General features: G+C 43.0%; 1 protein-coding gene across 7 annotated transcripts in view; it reads left to right on the forward strand.

Annotated features, from left to right (window-relative positions):
- The first annotated feature begins 4,669 nt into the window (after positions 1-4,669).
- DACH1 (dachshund family transcription factor 1) overlaps positions 4,670-20,861 on the forward strand; it is a 355,264-nt gene continuing 339,072 nt past the window's right edge. For all 7 annotated transcript variants that reach the window (XM_033147985.1, XM_033147981.1, XM_033147982.1 and 4 more), the window contains exon 1: positions 4,670-5,438. In XM_033147985.1, coding sequence (XP_033003876.1) covers positions 4,708-5,438 — 731 coding nt within the window. In that variant the 5' untranslated portion in view covers positions 4,670-4,707. The remainder of the gene's footprint in view (positions 5,439-20,861) is intronic.

The raw sequence follows: 20,861 nt of genomic DNA on the forward strand, positions 1-20,861 counted from the left end.
AAAAGCAAGCTTGTTTGGCTTTTCCTTGTGCTTTTGATACCCAAGATCCCAGCCTTGAAATTGTGGCCCATTTCTTCAGTTTAAAGATAAAGTTTTAAAAGAGGTGCCTTGGAAACAGCAGGCCATGTTTTTAAGAACACACCTTTTATTAATTAACCTGAAAAGCGAAGGTGCCCTCTTCACCTGATGTGTCTGTCTTGAGACACCTGTCACATGATTAAATATTTGTTGTTTAATATTCCTTTCTAAAGCTTGTTACAAACACTGGTGTTTCCGTTCATTGAACAGACCAGGATGTAAATTTTAACTGCCACTGATTTTCAGTATTGCGTAGGACAAGTTAATGCCTTGTACTTGTGTAGAACTTGGGCAGAACTTCACAACATTTCACACATCCTGTGGCTGTGACTCAGAAGTTAGTCCCACTGAACACAGGAGGGCTTAGAGTAAACATATATATGGCTTTTACAGCAACCCTGTAAGGTAGGTCAGAATGATTGTTTCAACACTGTAGACCTTCCATACTGAAATCCATGAGGCTTATACAAACTGATTGCAGGTTCTCAATTCCACTGAACTTATTGACATGCAAAGGTGTAAATAATTTAACGCCTACATAACACCCATGGATTAAAATACTTTATTGCTATTTAAAAGGTACTTTAAAAATGACCACTGTTCTCCTCTCCAATATATTTTAATCAATTATTTGTCCTTAAGTGAAGATTATGGAATACACATATAAAATAATACACATAAGAAAATGGTTCCATAATCAGGCTGCAGTTGCTGCTTAAGATCTTTTGTACCCCTAAGCCAATTTATCAGCATGACACATTGATTTCAATACAACTTAGTATAAAGAACACATGACTATTTCCTATACAAGTATGACTTCCATGTAGCAAAAGCCATATGCAAACGTATGTGCACTTTTCATCTGTGCTAACAGAAATTTGTCATGCAGGGAAGCTGTAGTTAGCCACAGAATCTCAAATGTGTGCACAACCCATGCAGCAAAGCAGACATAGGCAGACTGAGGAATATGCAGGTATGAACCAGGCACACAGGCCTGGTTCATACTTGCATATTCCACACAAAATAACTGCAGGCAGCCTCAAGTGGTGCTTTGCATGTGTGAATGAGTCTTCACATATCAAGCAACACAGGCAGATCTTTCATATAATCTCAAATGCAGTTTTTTTTCAATGGAATCAGTTCGCAAGATATTCAGCCAGGAGTGACATAGGGGTGGTTTAGGCTGTGATCCTAAACTCACTTACCTGGGAGTAAGTCCCATTCAACACAAAAGAGTTTACTTCTGAATATGGGTCACCATGGTTATTCATTCAGCCCTGTTGTAACATATTTTGTATGGTGGGAAGCAGGCCCAAACTTTAGGAATAAGTTGGAATCAGTGCATTTTTCCAATGACACATGGTACAACCCAATACTTGATATATTTTCTGCTCCACAAAGCGGGGGGGGGGGGAGATCTCAAATATTGAGAAAGTTTTACATATATGAAATTTATACACGAGTCTGAAATCACCCATGGTGGCATTCTTGTGGTATCGGACATACTCCCTGCCATGAAAAGGATGTTAAATGCTGGACAGAACATCTGGTATGAGCCTGAGTTATCAATATGAGAAAGCATGCAATCTACATGCTTTCAGGTGAAGTGAACCAGCCTCCAGCCAAGACATTGCACCCACACAGTATTATGTCAATAGGAAAAACAACCCTTTTAAGCATCTCACAATGATTTCAATCTTAGCTGAAAATGAGAAGCCTGAGGAGTGGCTTCTGGCCTTGTTTTCCTAATCAGTAATTGTTTCCTAGAGCTGGAAGTTTTTTTAAAAACCAAAACTTGACAAATTCATCTTCAGCCACCCATTTTGTTTTTTTTTAATGTGTCATCCAGCTTCAGGAAAATTCTTTTTCTTTTTAAGCCTAGTCTCTCTCTCAGTAGGTCCCAAGATTTTTTTAGTAGAGAGAGCAAGCTCTTTACTACGCAGCCTGCTTGTGGCGCTTTTAATAGCCATAAACAATTGGGCCCTAAGGGAAGTATTGATTCTCCTTTCAGACTTGTGAAAGAGAAGGCTTTGGGCTTGGTTGGCGGCACCGCTCTGTTTCATCCCCACTATTCCTCTGCCCTTATTGGCTTTGCCAGCCGCGTGGCAAAACTCCAGCGGACTCCAATAAGCTGAACAGCCCACGCCAAGGGCCCCAGTCATTCATCGGCTGCAAGTAGGGCGCAAAAGCAGCAGCAGCGCGCTTCCCAAGCGCAGCCTCTGCCAGAGCTGCTTGAGAGTCCTGTTGCTTTCGGTGGAAGAGCGAGAGCGGTGTCTTCGCGAGACAGGGCGCGCGATCCAGGCGAAGCGCAAGGCACCCCCCCACCGCATCAATGGGGCGAGCGAGATGTAAGCACGTGCGCAGCCTTCCAGTGAACACCAGCGACAGCTCACCCGCCATACCCTTAGTTTCGAGCGCATCATACGCCAGATCTTTCACCCCCCCCCCCCCGTTTGAGCCTGGCAGCGCAAGGGCCAGAGTAGGCTAATATAAAACACGCAGGCTTCCTTCTAGTCCGATTCTGCGCAGGTTGACTCCCAAGTAAACACGGCGCCGCTCCTTCCAAAGAGATCTCAGCCTGGATCACGCGGCGGTGCCACCTGTTGATGGCACAGCGCCGTCTGTATAGACTTCGCTCCGCTTTGGAAACCTTTGCAGAGTTACTTCACCCCTAGTTCAAAGCAGCGCTGGTTAATTCCTTTCTTCTTCTCCCCCCCCCCCCACCCCCGCGGCAATAATAGGGACACAAGACAAACAGAGAAGCCGTCAAAATACAGTCAAAAGCCCCGAGAAAGAGACAGATAAACATTAAAATCGGAGGTTCTGTACTTCTGAAAACGCCTAGGTGTAAAGGAAAGAGGGTGGGGGCACTTGCTGCAGCAGTTTATTGGCGAACATCTGCCCCCTTCTATATGTCTACCCCGCCAGCTTTTTTGCTTTTGAGAATCCCTTCCCACAACAGATGTTATTTCTCAACTGCATTAAATGTAAGTACCTTGGGCTCTTTGATCCATAAATGCCTATTATTTTCCGGAAATGCTATATATATCTGTGGTTATATCCCCTTCTTTCTTCTCCGTGCGCTTCGCGTTTCATCCCAGCCCTTCGCACAACAAAGCGCTCTAAGGAGCGGCAATTATGACGCTTCCCTTTCCCACTCCGAGCAGCAGCGTTAATAAACAAATATGCAACTTGCAGAGTCTCTCCCCCCCCCCCCCGCCACTCGCTCTCTCTGCAATTGTTTACTGTCTTCAAAGGACTGGAGTGTACAAATGAAAGCATGTTATGCCCCCACTCCGATCCTTCAACCTCGATTTTGAAACGGGGTTTTGTTTTGTTTTGTTTTTGCAAGCAATTAAAAAGTAACACTTAGGAAAACGAGAGCGCTGTTGCACCTTCGCGCGCTACTTTTTCCTTACTTAATAATAATAATAATAATAATAATAATAATAATAATAATATTTTGGGCCCTTCGTGTCTTGCACCAACCGCTTGTCCCTGGGTCAATTTTAGAGTGCGTGTTCTCCATCAAACTCGTGTTGACAAGCGTGTTGCATCTCTTTCTCCGACCCCCACCCCGCTTACCGTTGGGGGAGGGGCGGGAGAAAGGGGGGGGGCCAGTGGGAATTGGAAAATTACAGAGCTCACCTCTGATGGGATGAAACGTGAAACATGCAATCTAACGGTTTCTGGAGAGGAGGAGGAGATATCTCCCCGTGCATCTCGTTTCCCCCTCTCCCTTTGGCTCTCTTGGCTTCCTGGTTGGATAATTTAGGTTAATGCCCGCCGCTGAGCGGGTGTGGGGAGAGGCTGGGGCTCGCTTCAAAGGGGGCATTTCAAGTTGCCGGAGCTCCGCCCCCTTTCCCTGTACCGTGTGACAACAACAACTCGTCCCCACGTCCAGAGAAGCGAGGAGAAGAGGCTGGCAGCCGCGGTAGCAGCAGCAGCAGCAGCAGCCGGCGCTTCGCTCCTCCAGCCTCCCGCGCACACACCTCTCCACGTTTCTCCTTCTTTTTTTTTTGCTCCGCGTCCTGGCGAGAGAGCGAGCTCACAGCTCAAGCCCTGCACCAGCAGCCCGCCTCCTTCCTCTTTTTAACTAGGTGCTAGTGAGGAAGAAGGGAAAAGGGGGGGGGTGGCGGAGAAGAAGAAGAAGAAGAAGAATCAGCAGCGGCAGCGGCGAGAGAAGAGACGCGCCACAAAACCGAGCTCGCCCCTCTCTCCTGCTCCTCCTCCTCCTGCGCCACCACTTTCCAAAGCGGACTTCTCGTTCCTTCTCCTCACAGTTGCTGCCGGGACGCTTCCCCCCCCCCCAAGCCTCTTCTCTCTCTCTCTCTCTCTTTCTGCGCCCCCCACGCGCACTTTTCCTGCCCCCAAACATGGCTTTTTAAACCCCTCTCCACGTTGCGCGCGAGGGAGCCAACTTTCCTCCCTTTCCCCCCCTCCCCTCATAAACAAACACAACTGCCGCCTCTTTCTCCTTTCCGTTTATTTTAAACCCCCCTCCCTCCCGGCACCCACCCACCCACCCACCCACCCACTTTTCCGTGAAGGGGGTGGGGTGGGGGGTCGCCGACCCCCGGCCGGTCTGAGGCTTCTGCTGCTGCTCCCGCTTCGCCGCCTCATGCGGCCATGGCCGCCCCGGCTCCCCTGATCCCGCCGGCGCAGCTGGTGCCCCCTCAGCCGCCCATCTCCACGTCGTCCGCCTGCACCGCCACCACCAGCACCAGCACCTCGTCGGCCGCCTCCCCGCCGGCCGCCGCGGCCTCGGCGGTAGCGGTGGCGACGGCAGCAGCAGCAGCCTCGTCGGGGGCGGCCAGCCTGTTCCGGACGGAGCCCGTCGCGGCGGCGGCGGCGTCCGCCACAGCCGCCTCCAGCAACGGAGGCGGGGAGAGCAATGGCAGCGCCAGCTTGGGCACCGGCAGCGCTTCCAGCGGAGGAGCCTCCAGCGCAGGGGGCGGCGGCGGAGGCCCCCCGCCTGCCCCCAGCGCGGCCACCTCTGCCGGCGTCGGCGTGCCGGGCAAGCCGGTGTACTCGACCCCTTCCCCGGTGGAGAACACGCCTCAGAACAACGAGTGCAAGATGGTGGACCTCCGGGGCGCCAAGGTGGCCTCGTTCACGGTGGAGGGCTGCGAGCTGATCTGCCTGCCTCAGGCGTTCGACCTCTTCCTCAAGCACCTGGTGGGCGGCTTGCACACCGTCTACACCAAGCTCAAGCGCCTGGAGATCACGCCCGTCGTCTGCAACGTGGAGCAGGTCCGGATCCTCAGGGGCCTGGGCGCCATCCAGCCCGGCGTCAACCGCTGCAAGCTCATCTCCAGGAAGGATTTCGAGACCCTCTACAACGACTGCACCAACGCAAGGTAAGCGCATGCAGAAAAAGGCGAAATAAAAGCAAAAAAAAAAAGAAAAAGAACGGCGAAGAGAAAGGAAAACGGGGTTGGGTGGGAAATAAGCGTGCGCCCCTCTGGTGCGCTTTGCGCAGCTTCTAACAACACCCCGCCGAGCTTATTGATAAATAAATATATACTGTACACACACACTTGCTCAGAGCGCCTCTAGGGCGATCTCTGCCTCTTCTGCTGCTGAATGTAAACACGTGCAGCTCGGCCCTGAACATGTTTGGCTCAAAAGTTCAGCGGGACTTCCAGACCGGTCTGGTTTATGTGGAAGTGACCCTCCACTTAGTTTGCTTGGGCTTGCTCCCAGGTAAGTGTGCGCAGAAGTGCAGTTCTGCTCCCTTGGAAGCAAGCTCAGGATTGGAGCCTTACTAAAATGAAATGGAAACCTGACCCTTTTCTGTTGCCACTTTGAAGTCTCCCCCCCCCCCAATCTCCTTTGGAATGGGAAGAGGAAAGGAAGGCACACTTTTAATATAGAGGTGAACACAGGGGCCCAGTGTTTAGTTGGCAGAAGCCCAGGCTTCCAACAGATGCATGGGAGTCCAACTTCCTTGCCCCCAGATATTGCACAAGTGTTGTCACTGGGTGGGGAAGTAAGACACCTGCACAAGGGCACCTTTTCAATCCAGTTTGCACGTGTTGAGGGAAGGCACATTCCAAATAAGGCACACAACAGGACTTGGGAATCTTCACGCGGAGAAAAAGTTTCAGAATTGAGTCCTTTTTAGCTGTGACAACACTTCATCCCATCCTTATCAGTAAGACATTACTAATCTTCTGACTGTAAAGGCTTAAAAGCCTCAAATCTCCTTCCATTTTTGCAACCTGATCTTTGGCCATTTTTATAGTAGGCCTAAAGAAGTAGATTAGCCTAGAAAGCAAGGAGAAAGGAGCGAGGGGTGGGTGAGGGGTTTGTTCATTTCAGGACACCCATATGCACTTTCCCAGCCTATGTGCCTATGCCTAGAAATATATGTATCTTTTGAAAAGCACCAGTAGCACTGCTGCCAGGCAGTGTAGGCAGGCCTTACTGATGCCAGTGTTTCACAACACAGAGAACCATTTAACTGTGGTGTTGATTTGAGTTAAGGACTGATAGGAGTTAAGTAGTAACTTAGACATAATAAATAACCCTCTGTAGTCAGGTTTTAAAAAGTAGGACTTTGTGTACTGCTTTGATGCATGCTTATGCAGAGTGAAGACTTAATTTTGAGTGACGTTGGGCAAACCATCATTATTAGGATGTGTGATTTATTTATTCAGAATAAGACCCACCAGATATGCATAGGTTTATGGGAAGCTCTGAGCGAATACCATTTTTTTTTCTGCAGACCATTGCCATTTTCAGGTTGCTTCGCTTGTGCAAACCTAGCTGATGACATGACACCCTGGGCAGTTGGAAAGAGAGAAAGGACCTTTGTAGTAGCAAAGTGGATTTGACTGAAGAGGGAGCTGTAGTGGAAGAACTGAATTTAAAACATGGGGGCAAAAGAATGCTCATAGATATACATGATTGTGTTAAAACCAAGGTGATTAAAAAAAGAGAGAGCAAAAAAGTGTGATATAAATCAATTCTTTATTTTTCTAATTTACACATTCCCTCACTAAGCATGCATAGTACCTGGGAGCATGATCCACAATCTGTGGTCATACAACTCACATGCCTTTCTCATAATATGTATCTATTTATAGATGGGGAGCAAGCATGCTATTTATAATTTATAATAACGGGGTCTCTCTTTACATATGTAAGGATGCTAAGCAAAACCACTTGCCGTACTTGGAGACTTGAGTGCCAACTACTTTCCACAAGCCAGGTAGTCATTGGGCAGTAAGGTTTCTCCATGAAATAGAAATAAATTGTTGTTCAGTCCACAGTCTAAATACTCCTAATTTTCATATTAGTAAGTATAAACACAGAGTTTCTGCCATATAAAAAGTGGCACATATTTTTGCCCTGATTCAGTTTTAAGATAATGAATGTGCACTTGGAATGTGCATACTGGTATTAAATTCAGATTTAATTTTAAACTAGTTTCAGTATGACTGAATCAAATAAAAAGAGTCAGTTGTGGGTTTCTTGAGTTGGTGATCAGATGAGTTATCCTTGTACAATTAAATGGTCACCTGTATGCACACACAGCAAACCCTTCTTTCCAAGTTTAGCATCTCTAAAGCATGCTGAAATTATGTAGTTAAAAGTAGGAACATTTTGTCCTGGTACAGCTTTAGCTCTTCTGAATAAAAAGGAAATTTAAAGGTTCTCTTAAAGGAAAGATGCTTGGGATGGTAGATTATAAAATGGGCCTTGTCTTTTTAGTTCTGCTTATCAGATTTGATTTGTTTAATATAGCCCTGTACTTTTAGTTAACTTGTGGAAGAAAACAATTGGGGAATATCCATTTCCAAGAGGTGCACTTTTTTGGTCTAATTATTTGAGTTGCAACTAAATGAGACAGTTCTCTTTCCTCATTATTTTGTTGGTTAAAACTTGGTATGACTCAAAAGTCATATGAGCAGAAGTTTGCCCAACATGAACCTACTAGTTTTTTTTAAAAAAGCTTTTCCTATGGAACCTGTGTGTGTGTGTGTGTGTGTGTGTGTGTGTGTGTGTGAGAGAGAGAGAGAGAGAGAGAGAGAGAGAGAGAGAGAGAGAGAGATTGTGTAGAGCCAGTGCTGTTAAACCAGAAAAAAGTTTTCCAAGTGTGAAGTAATTATATAAATTTTGTCAAGAGGTGCACATTTTTATGTGAACCACCTCTTCTCACGCCACCAGACTTTTCATGCCAAGTTGTTCTTTAGACATCTGCAGATAGCCCAGAACCCAACCCCGTTTCAGAGTTTAGGAATTACGGTAGGTAGTGAAGAAGATACCCCTTTCCTCCACTGGAGATTATGCTACTGAGGAAAGAAGGGAGGAGAGGATTTGTTTGGCACAAGAGGGGAGTGGGTGGGGCTGGGGGATGAAATCTGTCAAAAGAGGACATTCCTATTGTTGAAAATAACAAACCCCTTTAGAACAGAAAGTTCAAGTCTGAGGGCATCAGCACTGATTCTGTTAGTTTTAGGATTCAGGGATTGGAACTGGGGAGGAGACTCCTGATATGGTTAAAAAAAAACACAATATGGAAACAGTTTTATGTGAATAGCTGTGTGGTTGGGAGACTTGATTTCTCAGCTGAGAATCCTGAGACTTTTTCAGACAGCTGCATGTGAAACTTCAGATCAGGTTTTCTAAATCGTTTCCAGTTAACGCTTTCCCCTCTTTGAAGATGTAGAATCTCTACACTTTAATATTTTCTTCTTATATTGAGGGTTATTACGATGCAGCAGTACGTTTAGAGTTAACTCCTCTGACTTCTCGTCTTGTGCACTTCGTTATGGCTGTGTTTTCTCCCTCCCTGAATTAAGTTAGAATAGTAGAGGCACTTTTTAAAGGGAGAGGCAAAGAGCACAGTAGGGAAACTCTCCCCCCCCCCATTTTTACACTGAAAATTGAGAGGTTAGAATGCTCAGCTGGTTAAATCAAATATCCTAGACATAAGCGAAACAACAGCACAACATTAGCAGTGCAATCCTGGGCATGTCTCCTCAAAAGTAATCTCCATTGGGTTCCAAGACTTCCAGAAAAGTGTGCATAGGATTGTAGCCTAACACTTGTAAGCAACATTGTTTGTGAGTCTATATATGTTTGTGGGTCAAGTCCCTGGACTTCCACATACCTGCAACGTGATTTTGGAACAAGCAGCGCAATCCTATGTTAAGTTTTCTCCAAGTTCCAGTGAGGTGTTCTGAGGATTGCAGCCAAAAAGGAGGTGGCTTACTACATCTTTCTGTGATTTTGAGTGCTTGTTTTATTGTAAGTCAGCATGGCGAAGGAATGTATTAATTTCAATAAGAGTGAAGCTGATAAATTGTCGTTTCTGTAAGCTAAGCAAATAAGTTTATTGAAAAACCCTTCAGTAAACATGTACAAACGAAGCAGTATTTATCAATATATCAAGGGCAAACAGTTGCTTCATCAATTTGTGGTACTGTTTTTTTAAAAAAACAATTCCTCCCTTTTTGTTACTTTTCATTTGCACACAAACATCCCTGCCTATCTACGTTCCTTTTGGAAACTAGCTGTCTCTCATCAATGAGTTACCTAAAATACATTTTTATGTAAAAAAACCAAACATTTATGGGTGAGATAAAATGTAACTTCAAAGCAATTATATTATTGTTACGTACACATCTCAGCAAGTTGACAACCTTGGACAACATCTTTTTTGGGTAGCTGTGCTTGGAGGGAGTTGATGATGCTAACCATTTAGTCAAGGCTAATATATTGTTTAATCAAATGATATTTCAAAAAAGCTATTAATTTGTTGTGAATAATAAACCAATTTGGTTTCCCTTAATAAGTTTTGATTCATTAGTCATCAGTTGCTGTGAAGTACTTAAATCAACTTATGTGTATGAAAAGCGACATCTTTTTTAAAAGAGAAGCCATGTGGTTTATAAAGAAAGTGTCTGATTTACAACGTCTTATTTACGCAAAGTGCTTGTACTTACCTGAATGGTCTGCGCTCTAATATATTGCTTTCTTTTAGAAAGGACATAAGGCTATTTTCTGAATATTATTAACAGATGTGGATTAGAAAAACAATTGCATTTTGACATAGATTTCTGAGTCGCAGTGTATTTCCTATACAAATATTTCCATGATGCCAACTAGGCATTAAGTTTCTTGTGTTAATGTGCCTCCGAACTGTATGCCCCTTGGCTCTAGACACTTGTATGATTCTATGTAGTAGTTTAGTCCAAAGAAATAGTGCAAAGATCGTTTTCCGTAGATTAGATTTCAGCCAGAGGCTGTTGTTAAGGGGAGAACAATCTCTCTTTTTTATGTAAGGAAGGGATGATGATGATGATAATATTGGAACAGAATAGAGTTGGCTTTGGTCAATTAAAAATTTGTAGGCACTTAGAAATGACCAGCAACAGAACAGGTAGGAAACAGTGATGAAAAATCAGATTAGAAGGTGGCAAAAATCAAATGGGCAGATCAGTCAGCAGAGCACACATGGTAAAAGCACTTAGATTTAAGCCAGTTTACAGCCTAGTACTAAGTAGGCTTACTTGGAAACAAGTTCCACCGAGTTCAAAGGGACTTTTACTTTATGTAAGCAAGGGTGCTTAGAATTGCAGTCCTAAGGATTCCACCAGTCCCCAGTACAAGTTAAGTTCCTAAATCCAAATTCACTGATTTAATTAGTTCGTGGATTGAGGCTGGCTGTCAGCTTTCATGAATGATGACTGAAACAAACGCCAATGTTTTGCAGCTAGACTTAGTTCTCTGGCTGCTAGATTTACTAATCCGTTTCTTGTTGTTTTCTTCTAAAACACAATCATCTTCATCTTTAGCAAACCTTTGGTTGGCATAGCTTTTGGCCCTGTGTGAATATGGATTTGTTCCCTAACCTTTTGCTGATCTTACAAGATGCTATTGAATGGGTACACAGACAGGCAAAGTAACAGTGAAGAATTGCTAGTGACGTTCGCAAGTTCTTTTTGTAGGAATGAGAACTAATGGCTTTTGGAGTGCAGCATATCAGGAGATCACACACAAATAGGTCTGTCTTCCCAAAGCTTCGCTGGAAAAAAAAATATGCACGAGGAGCCAATATTAGATAATATATCTTTTTTTGCATGACACACTTTAGTGAATTTCCCCACTTTTTTATTTAAAAGTTAGGACCTCCCCTATATAAATAGTAGAGTCAAATGTATGTAATTCATGGAATGGACATTTTATCCTGCAGCACACTTGCTTAAAAACTGTGTGGGTTCCAAGATTTACAAAGACCTTAAAGGGCAGCATTTAAAGGATAATAATGATTTCAAAACACTTGCTTTCTATAATATAGAGTATAGAAATGCTTTGTCATCAGAATCACAATTCCTTACTTTACTTGAAGGCTTGGATCCAGACTTGAGTTTAATGGAGATCCATTGAAATTATTTTATTCACTTATACTTCATGTTAGACAACAAACTTAAGTCCCATTGATTTCTTAGTATGACGAGAGTCTGGATCCAACTGATAGTATAGTAGGTGCTATAGAATTTCCCCCCATATTGCACCACACTTATGGATGCAGAATACAGAGAAGTGTACATGATTATAATGTTAATCAAATATTTGGTTTTCACGTTGCTATTTAGCCTTTTCCTAGTTTGCACTTACCAGATTGCAGTGATGTAAATATATATTCTTTGTTTGAGAGACTTGGCTGCAAAATTCCTTTTTGACTCACTCAGGTGATTACCTTAAATTATATGGTTTATAGCCATCATTTTGCAAGAAGAAATAGCTATATTTATTAATAATGACATCAACTTGTTACACAAATGGGAGTTATTGCTTGCTTATATTTACAGTTACTGTTTTTAAAAAGCAAATTTAATTTTGTGAAACTGCCACAACCTAATATATTTAGGAGAAATAAAAGACACACAGTTGCTTGGTACTTATAAATTCTTGCTTTAACTTCTCATGTAAATCTCAACGCCACATTGCACTTCATATTTGTAAATCTCATGATATTTTTACAGGGCAAGATATCTACTTGTGTTACTAAAAGTTATTTAATAATACTGACTTTTAATGAATGTAGATTTATTGATATTGAAGGCCATTGATATTTAGGTCAAATATGGATTACAGTAGACTGCAAATGACAGTGCAACAATCTTGTGCATTAAAATGTTGAGGCAAATAATAACACTTCTAGTTCTATTCCTGTTTTTTGATTGTGGGAAATCAAAATATTCAGATCTCAGATATGTGGAATTTACCTTGCATAATTTTGCAGTAAATTCTTGCGCTACTTGAATGTTTACATAATCAATGAGGATAAATTGTGTGTCAACAGAAGTTTGTTTTCTGCTATTTAATATTGGTCTTGTATTGCTTGTCCTTTTTTTTTGTTAGTGCTTTAATATATCACTCAAAATTCCTCTGATTCATTGTCTGAAATGTGTTGCATATGTGTCATGCATGGTTTGTAACGTATGACAGAAGTGTAGAAATTGCATCATCCAAGATTGGTTGCATTTCCTTTGGAGCTATTGTATTGATTTATAGACTCACCATAGCAATGGCTAGGTCAGGTAAGTGTGATTCTTGATTACACATGCAAGACTGTTTTTTTTTTTTTAAAAAAAAAATGCAAATATTTCTCTCTGAAGGTGAGGATGTAGGGGAAATGTTGAATCCCACACAACAAAATTAGTTAGAAATAACAGGAACAGGTCAGTCCAAAATCTCAAACATTCAACTGTTAGTTTTAAGCCATAGGGCTGATACAAATGTTACGTTCAAATTGGTTTTGTTTGTCATTAGTTATTTAAAGCATATAACTTTTCCCCTCTGCTTTACATTGTAACCATGATTTTAAAATGCTTCCATGCATATCTTTGGCAGGCAAGTCCTGTTCATGGACAGATCCTCACCCTCCAAAAATAATCTCTAGTTTTGCATACTGAAACAGCAATATAATGTGGGCTGAGAAAACAAAAAACTGATGACAGGTTTTAAGTTGCCTAAATACATGCCTATGTGACAAAGAGTAATTTACAAAAAGTCAATATCTGCCAGGCAACAAATCTAGATATTTCTTGAGGGCCTATTACAAATAAGCTTCTCTCTCTCTCTCCTCCCCCCCCCCACCCCGCCCTCTGTATCTCTACAGTGTTTTATCAAAGTGAGTTTACGGAATTTGACTATATCCTATGAATGCTCATTTGAGTGTTCTTTTTTTTAAAATCAATGTTCATATCTTAATACTGATACATTTTCTGTTCATCAGCCTGACTCATTCCTTTTAAATTTAGACTTAATTCCTATTTAACTGTACTGTAGAATGATTGTGTCAACCGTGCTGTAATCTTTGTATTGAATTTTGTGAAGAATGGTGAATATGTGAAAAAGCCTGCTATGCTATAAATGCATATAGTACCTGGAAGTAAGTCCTGTTGAACTGAGTGGAACTTAACTCCTGAATAGACATGTATGGGATTGTACTGTAATTGTGTTTTCTAGGTTCAGTCAGGCTCCATATTTCCAGCCCTGTTACAAATGACAGGTGTTTGTTTGTTTGTTTGTTTGTTTGTTTTGCTAACAATAGATTTCCATGCATATGTGAAGCATTGCAGAACTGCAGTGATGGTGTAACTTTCATCTGATGGTGTGTCTTTAATATTTTCAAAAGTTTTTAAGTGGTTTGTTAGCAGGACTGTGATATCCTTTCACTGGCATAGGTCAAACCTAATATTAACTATTCTTTTTAAAATGAGTTTGCTGTAATATAAGCAGATCTTTGGTTCCAAGCTTAATGGGACATGAAGTGGTCTTCAACTAGATTTCACTCAGAGTAGACCCATTGAAATTCATGAACACAGCTAAGTTGGGTCATTTAATATCAGTAGGTCTTCTCTGAGTAAAACTCGACTAGCATGCATGGGTTGAACCTGTCATTTGGGGATCCTAAAATTCTTTACTCTTTTACAGTTCTCATTGGTCTAATTTGGGACATTAAATCCCATTGGATTCTGTGGAATATATTTCAATGCACTGTCTTTAAGGACCACAGTTTTAAGAAGAAGCCTGCTGGATCAGACCAAAGGCCCATCTGGTCCAGCATTCTCTCCTCACAGTGGCTAACCAGATGCCTATGGGAAGTCTGCAAGAAGTGTTTGAGCCCAACAGCATGCTCAGTAACTGGCATACAGAGGGAGACGGCCTCTCGGCCTGAAGGTAGCACAGAGCCATCCTGGATAGCCACATCCTCCATGAACTTGTCTAAAGCAGGGGTAGCCACTGTGGTGCTCTTCAGATGTGGCGGGGCTACAACTCCCATCAGCACCAGCCAGCATGGACAGTTGTCAGGGGTGATGGGAGTCGTTGTCCAACAACATCTGGAGGGCACCATGTTGGCTATCCTTGGCCCACCAGATTCTAAAGGCATCCAAGTTGGTAGCTACCACTGCACAGCAAATTTGGTGGTTTAGCTTCTCTCTGTGCGACTCCCTGTTGCATCTGCTAAAGCTTCCAGCACGGCCCATTGTATGATTTCTCCATAGAAATGAGTATCACAGACTTCATTGCTATGAATTGAAATTTAATAAACAATAACACGGTGGGTGGGTGGGTGGGGTTGTTTTTTATGCTTGTTATTATGGTATGTATTCTTGAGTTCTTATACAGTGGTACCTCGGGTTAAGAGCTTAATTCGTTCTGGAGGTCCGTTCTTAACCTGAAACTATTCTTAACCTGAAGCACCACTTTAGCTAATGGGGCCTCCTGCTGCCGCTGCGCCGCCAGAGCACAACTTCTGTTCTTATCCTGAAGCAAAGTTCTTAACCTGAAGCGTTATTTCTGGGTTAGCGGAGTCTGTAACCTGAAGTGTATGTAACCTGAAGTGTATATAACCCGAGGTACCACTGTATTGTAAACTGCCCTGTGATATTTGGATGAAGGGTGGTATACAAATTTTATAGATAGTAATAACAACAACAACAACAACAACAACAATATCACTTGTTGTTTGTTTCACCTAAGTGCAGTTGAAGTCTGCCTTGGGTGGGGTGTAGTTTGAAGTCAGTGAGAATGAAGAGAAGCATAATTTTAGTTGTGGTAAACACAGCGGGTGACACTGTGGGTTAAACCACAGAGCCTAGGGCTTGCCAATCAGAAGGTCGGTGGTTCAAATCCCCGCAACGGGGTGAGCTCCCGTTGATCGGTCCCTCCTCCTGCCAACCTAGCAGTTCGAAAGCATGCCAAAGTGCAAGTAGATAAATAGGTACCGCTCCGGCGGGAAGGTAAATGGCGTTTCCGTGCGCTGCTCTGGTTCACCAGAAGCGGCTTAGTCATGCTGGATGCATGACCCGGAAGCTGTACACTGGCTCCCTCAGCCAATAAAGCGAGATGAGCACCACAACCCCAGAGTCATCTGCGACTGGACCTAATGGCCAGGGGGTACCTTTACCCTTTACCTTTTAAAAATATAATTTTAAAGTGTCAAAAAGTGTTTACCAGTGAAGAAACTGGATGCAATTTCCCTGTTGCATTGTACCTTGTTGAGAAAGCCCATCTCCTTTAGAGAAGTGATGTTATTCTGTTGCAGAACCTATTTCCTCTTTCCACCTTTAAATGCTAATCTGATTTGGCCTGTGGCAGTATCCATGAAACATGGAGACAGTTCACCACCTTTAGGGGCAGGTGTGGCTGGTGCTGCTAAAACCAGCATAATAGTTTGCTTTAGTACATCTCTTGCTGCTTAGCCTTTGCCAAGAGTTAAGGTTCACTTGTGTATTCACAACAACTTGCTAAGTAATGTGTTAGGAGAAAGAGGAAACCACAACTGCAGCAAACAATTCAACATATCTGGCAAGTGTTGGATACCTCACAGTCAAAGCCAAAGCAGAATTACGATTGAACAGAATGCCAGAATACTTCCTTAAAACTATACTATGCTACTATTTAAAGGCATGCTAATTTTGTTGTTGTTGTTGTTGTTCAGTCGTGTCCGACTCTTTGTGACCCCATGGACCAGAGCATGCCAGGCACGCCTATCCTTCACTGCCTCCCACAGTTTGGCCAAACTCATGTTAGTAGCTTCGAGAACACTGTCCAACCATCTCATCCTCTGTCGTCCCCTTCTCCTTGTGCCCTCCATCTTTCCCAACATCAGGATCTTTTCCAGGGAGTCTTCTCTTCTCATGAGGTGGCCAAAGTCCTGGAGCCTCAACTTCAGGATCTGTCCTTCTAGTGAACACTCAGGGCTGATTTCTTTAAGGATGGATAAGTTTGATCTTCTTGCAGTCCATGGGACTCTCAAGAGTCTCCTCCAGCACCATAATTCAAAAGCATCAATTCTTCGGCGATCAGCCTTCTTGATGGTCCAGCTCTCACTTCCGTACATTACTACTGGGAAAACCATAGCTTTAACTATACGGACCTTTGTCGGCAAGGTGATGTCTTTGCTTTTTAAGATGCATGCTAATTATGTATAGCTAAATATCATTCCTACTTGTTAATATATTTGATTAGCTTTTAAATGAGAAGATTTTAAAAATACCTTTAGAATAGTTTTGCCTACTTACGCATTTGAAAGCTTAAAAATATGTACACATACATGCATACATTATTTTATTTGTAAGCCGCCTTTCCCCAGTTCAAACCATGCTCAAGGCGGTTTACAACATGAAAAAACACATCACTACAACATAACAAAAGTAGCCATAAAGAGTAATTGAAACATGAAAAATGCATAACCAAGCCGAACCATTTCCACATAAATCACAATATCTAAAATAAGCACCATCAACCGCAGCAACCCCTGCGCCCCACTACAAACCCTCTCAAACAATACCTCAGCCCAAGTGTCTGCTCAGGAGCTTCAGATTTTGTAGCTGGCTTCAGTCAGGGCTCCACCTTCCCAGGCCAGGTGGAAAAAGTCCTGCAAGGCAGGAAGCAGGTCTCCCAGGACTCTCAGCCAAGATGGTTCTTACTGCTATAGAGCTACGTTTCATAACCCAGCTATGGATATTTTTTACAATCTGTTTTAAAAGTTGAATCCATGGTTTGTTTATACTTTATAACAGTCTTACATGCCCATAGGTTGCTTGCCAACCCCAACCCCTCCAAGCTATAGAAGCACAAGGTAAGAGCAGCTAGAAACAAATGAAATGTTTGGCTTGTTTGCTTGTCTATGAGACAGCTATTAGTTTTTTGAATAAACCATGGTTAAATAGTTCCAGTTACAGTTAGGTAGCCGTGTTGGTCTGCCATAGTCAAAACAAAAACAAAAACAAAAATTCCTTCCAGTAGTCTCTAAGGTGCTACTGGAAGGAATTTATTTATTTTTTATTTTGTTTTGAGCATGGTTAAATAGCTTATTGTTATGTGTGGATGCAGCCATTCTTGTCAAAGGCCATGCAGAAGACCCTCTGCCCGGTGGTGCCTGGTCTCATGCAAAAAGAAGGATGCTGCTGAGTGTAATCGTTGCCATACAGAGGCAGAATATTTTGTCTATGCAGTATTTGAGGACTAGGAATCTTTTGCTAGATGTGATGACATTCACCCAGTGTGATGGAGGAGTGGAAGTCATTACTGCTCAGTCCCTGGCCTGCCTGTGTTGACCAGGGAATGTCTGTAGGGGGATTTTCTCGTGCTTAATTGAATGTAACAGGGCCCCGACCATGCACAAGTTTTTACTCTAATTGAGCTGACGTGCACAGGAGCCAATGTGCACAGGCCCTGCACCCATCCCCATATTTAAACATTGCACGTTCAAGTGAATGCCTAAACATGATTTGGTTCTTGAGTCATTGTTGGAATATATAGTTTTTGCTTTGGCCACCTCATGAGAAGAGAAGACTCCCTAGAAAAGACCCTGAGGTTGGGAAAGATGGAGGGCACAAGGAGAAGGGGACGACAGAGGATGAGATGGTTGGACAGTGTTCTCGAAGCTACTAACATGAGTTTGGCCAAACTGCGAGAGGCAGTGAAGGATAGGCGTGCCTGGCGTGCTCTGGTCCATGGGGTCACGAAGAGTCGGACACGACTGAACGACTGAACAACAACAACATAGTTTTGCGTTACTTAGCATACTGTGTTTACATATTATTCAGAATACCACTTTTTTGTTTAACCACCATCTGCCCCAAATAGCTAAAATAACCTTGCTTATACATAGCTGATGCTTATTTGTTTTGCTTTCCCCCATTGCTGTCTCAGATATTTATAACTTTAAAACCTGCGTATGCATGCCACGGTGTCAATGGCGTAAGCACCAATGGTTTAGGTCTTGTGAAAGGTTTCACCTCACCTATATTTTCTTTCTTAGAACTGGGTAAGATAGCAAAAATATTGCCTGTTCCAAATGCTGTTTATGACACTTCATTATAATTGGAGGAGAACCCAGCTCTGACATATGTGCAGTACCATTGCTCAGATTGGAAACAAACCAGCTTTTTATAGAGCTTGTTTAAAGTTATGTCTTTCGGAGTCACCTGTTGCTTTTCAAGTATTTCCCCTCTTCATTGCAGGTGGCATTATTACTTTTTAATTATTTTAACCTTACAGAAAGCAATAGGAATAGTTGGAAAATTAATTTTCAGTTTATTTTGTAAATTAATTTTAATTGTATGCACATACACCGTTGCTGCAGGAGGCTTAAGAAAATCTAAGCTTTTTTGGTTGTTTGTTTGTTTGACTCTCCTCTTGGTCATGCTTGCTAATGCTGAATGAAGGCCCACATGGAGTTAAAATTAGACTTGCTGGATGCCTCGTATTATTTGATGGTGGGGGGGGCACTATCTTCTTACGTTAGTATTCCAACAACAACAACAACCCTTTATACTTGTGTTGATGAGATAAATATTTTATGGACTCTCGTGGGCTGAATAATGAGATTTCCTTAGTCTTACAGTCCTTCATGCATGATGTTGTTATAGTCATACCTCATGTTGCATCCGCTTCAAGTTGCGTCCTGCGGCAACCCGGAAGTACCAGAACGGTTACTTCTGGGTTTCGCCACTCACGCATGCTCAGAAGCGCTAAATCGCGCCACGCGCATGCTTAGACGCGGCACTTCTGGATGCGAACGCTTCAAGTTGTGGACGTGCCTCTAGGATGGATTACACCCGCAACTCGAGGTTCCACTGTATATGAATAGGCGTTGGCCGTTTATGTTGTCAACTTTATGCTCTTTAGAAACAGAGAATCATAGAATTGAGGAGCTGGAAGGAACCATGAGGGTCATCTAACACAACCCCCTGCAACGTAGGAATCTTTTGCCCAACATGGGGCTCAAACCCACGATACTGAGATGGAGGCTCTGCCATTTCAGGCTCAACTGTCTGAGCTCTATCTTCTTTATCCTCGTGTGATAAACAACTACCTGACATTCAGAAAATACCTGAAGGCAGCCCTGTTTAGGGAAGTTTTTAAACTGTGTTATTTTAAATGTATTTTAATGTTTGGTGGAAGCCGCCCAGAGTGGCTGGGGAGACCCAGCCAGATGGGCGGGTTACAAATAATAAATTATTATTATTATTATTATTATTATTATTCTCAAGAGAATCCCATTGTGAGGGATAGCTAATGCTTGAATAATTCTTAAAGAAAGGCAGTTTGATAAGGAAATGTGACTTTTTGTGATAGCATGCACAGAAGAATTTTCTAGCATCTGTATTGACTGGAGCAGTAAAGGTAAAAGACCCCTGGCAGTTAAGTCTAGATGTGAACGACTCTGGGGTTGTGCGCTCATCTCGCTCTATAGGCCGAGGGAGCTGGTGTTTGTCCACAGGCAGTTTTTCCAGGTCATGTGGCTAGCATGACTAAGCCGCTTCTGGCAAACCAGAGCAGCGCACGGAAACGCTGTTTACCTTCCCGCCGGAGCGGTACCTATTTATCTACTTGCACTTTGATGTGCTTTCGAACTGCCAGGTGGGCAGGAGCTGGGAGCAAACAACGGGAGCGCACCCCGTTGTGGGGATTTGAACCTTCTGATCGGCAAGTATTGGGATCTGTAGTTTAGACCACAGCGCCACCTGCGTCCTGGAGCAGTATGGCAATGTAAAAAGAAGGCACTAGTAGAACAAGGACAACAGGTACAAGCGCATATTTATTGAAAATCTTGAAAATCGGGATACATTTCAAGATTTAGTATCTTCTTCAAAAGGGAATTATTTTCTCAACATACCATTATTATCTATGTATGAATTCTAGTAAGAATGATCTATATTTATGGATGGAAAAGCTAAGCATGCTGTTTTGTTGCCTTGCTCATGAGTGAGATTTGCAGCCTCTTTCCCTGTTTGCGTTTACTGTGTTACGGCTCCATTAGATCTTCCTCTTCTTCTCTCTCAGTCTGCACTCCCTGGCTTTTGCTAACTGTGGTTTACCTTTCGTCTCAACTGGCAAATTTAGGTTAGTGCCTTTCCTGCTGAACCCAATTGCAGGATTTAAAGGCGACATGCAAAGTATAGTTTGGAGGCAAGGTGCTAGCAATAGATCGGACATTGCAAACAACTACGTTTAGTGGAAGGCAAGGAGGGGAGGGCATGGAAGGTAGGCTAGATTGTTCATAAACCAGTGGGTGGAAGCACTGTGTTATTGAATCATGGCTTAGTGATAAGCTCAATTCAGACTTTCAGGATCATTACATTTTACATGAGTGTGTGTGTGTGTGTGTGTGTGTGTATACACACACACACACACACACATACACACACACACACATATGCACACACACACACACACACACACCAGTATATATGATTCTTCCTGTGCATGACTGGATCTCCAAAACCTTGCTGCATGTATGAATG

Source organism: Lacerta agilis, chromosome 4, assembly GCF_009819535.1.
Source record: "Lacerta agilis isolate rLacAgi1 chromosome 4, rLacAgi1.pri, whole genome shotgun sequence".
Classification (NCBI taxonomy): Eukaryota; Metazoa; Chordata; class Lepidosauria; order Squamata; family Lacertidae; genus Lacerta; species Lacerta agilis.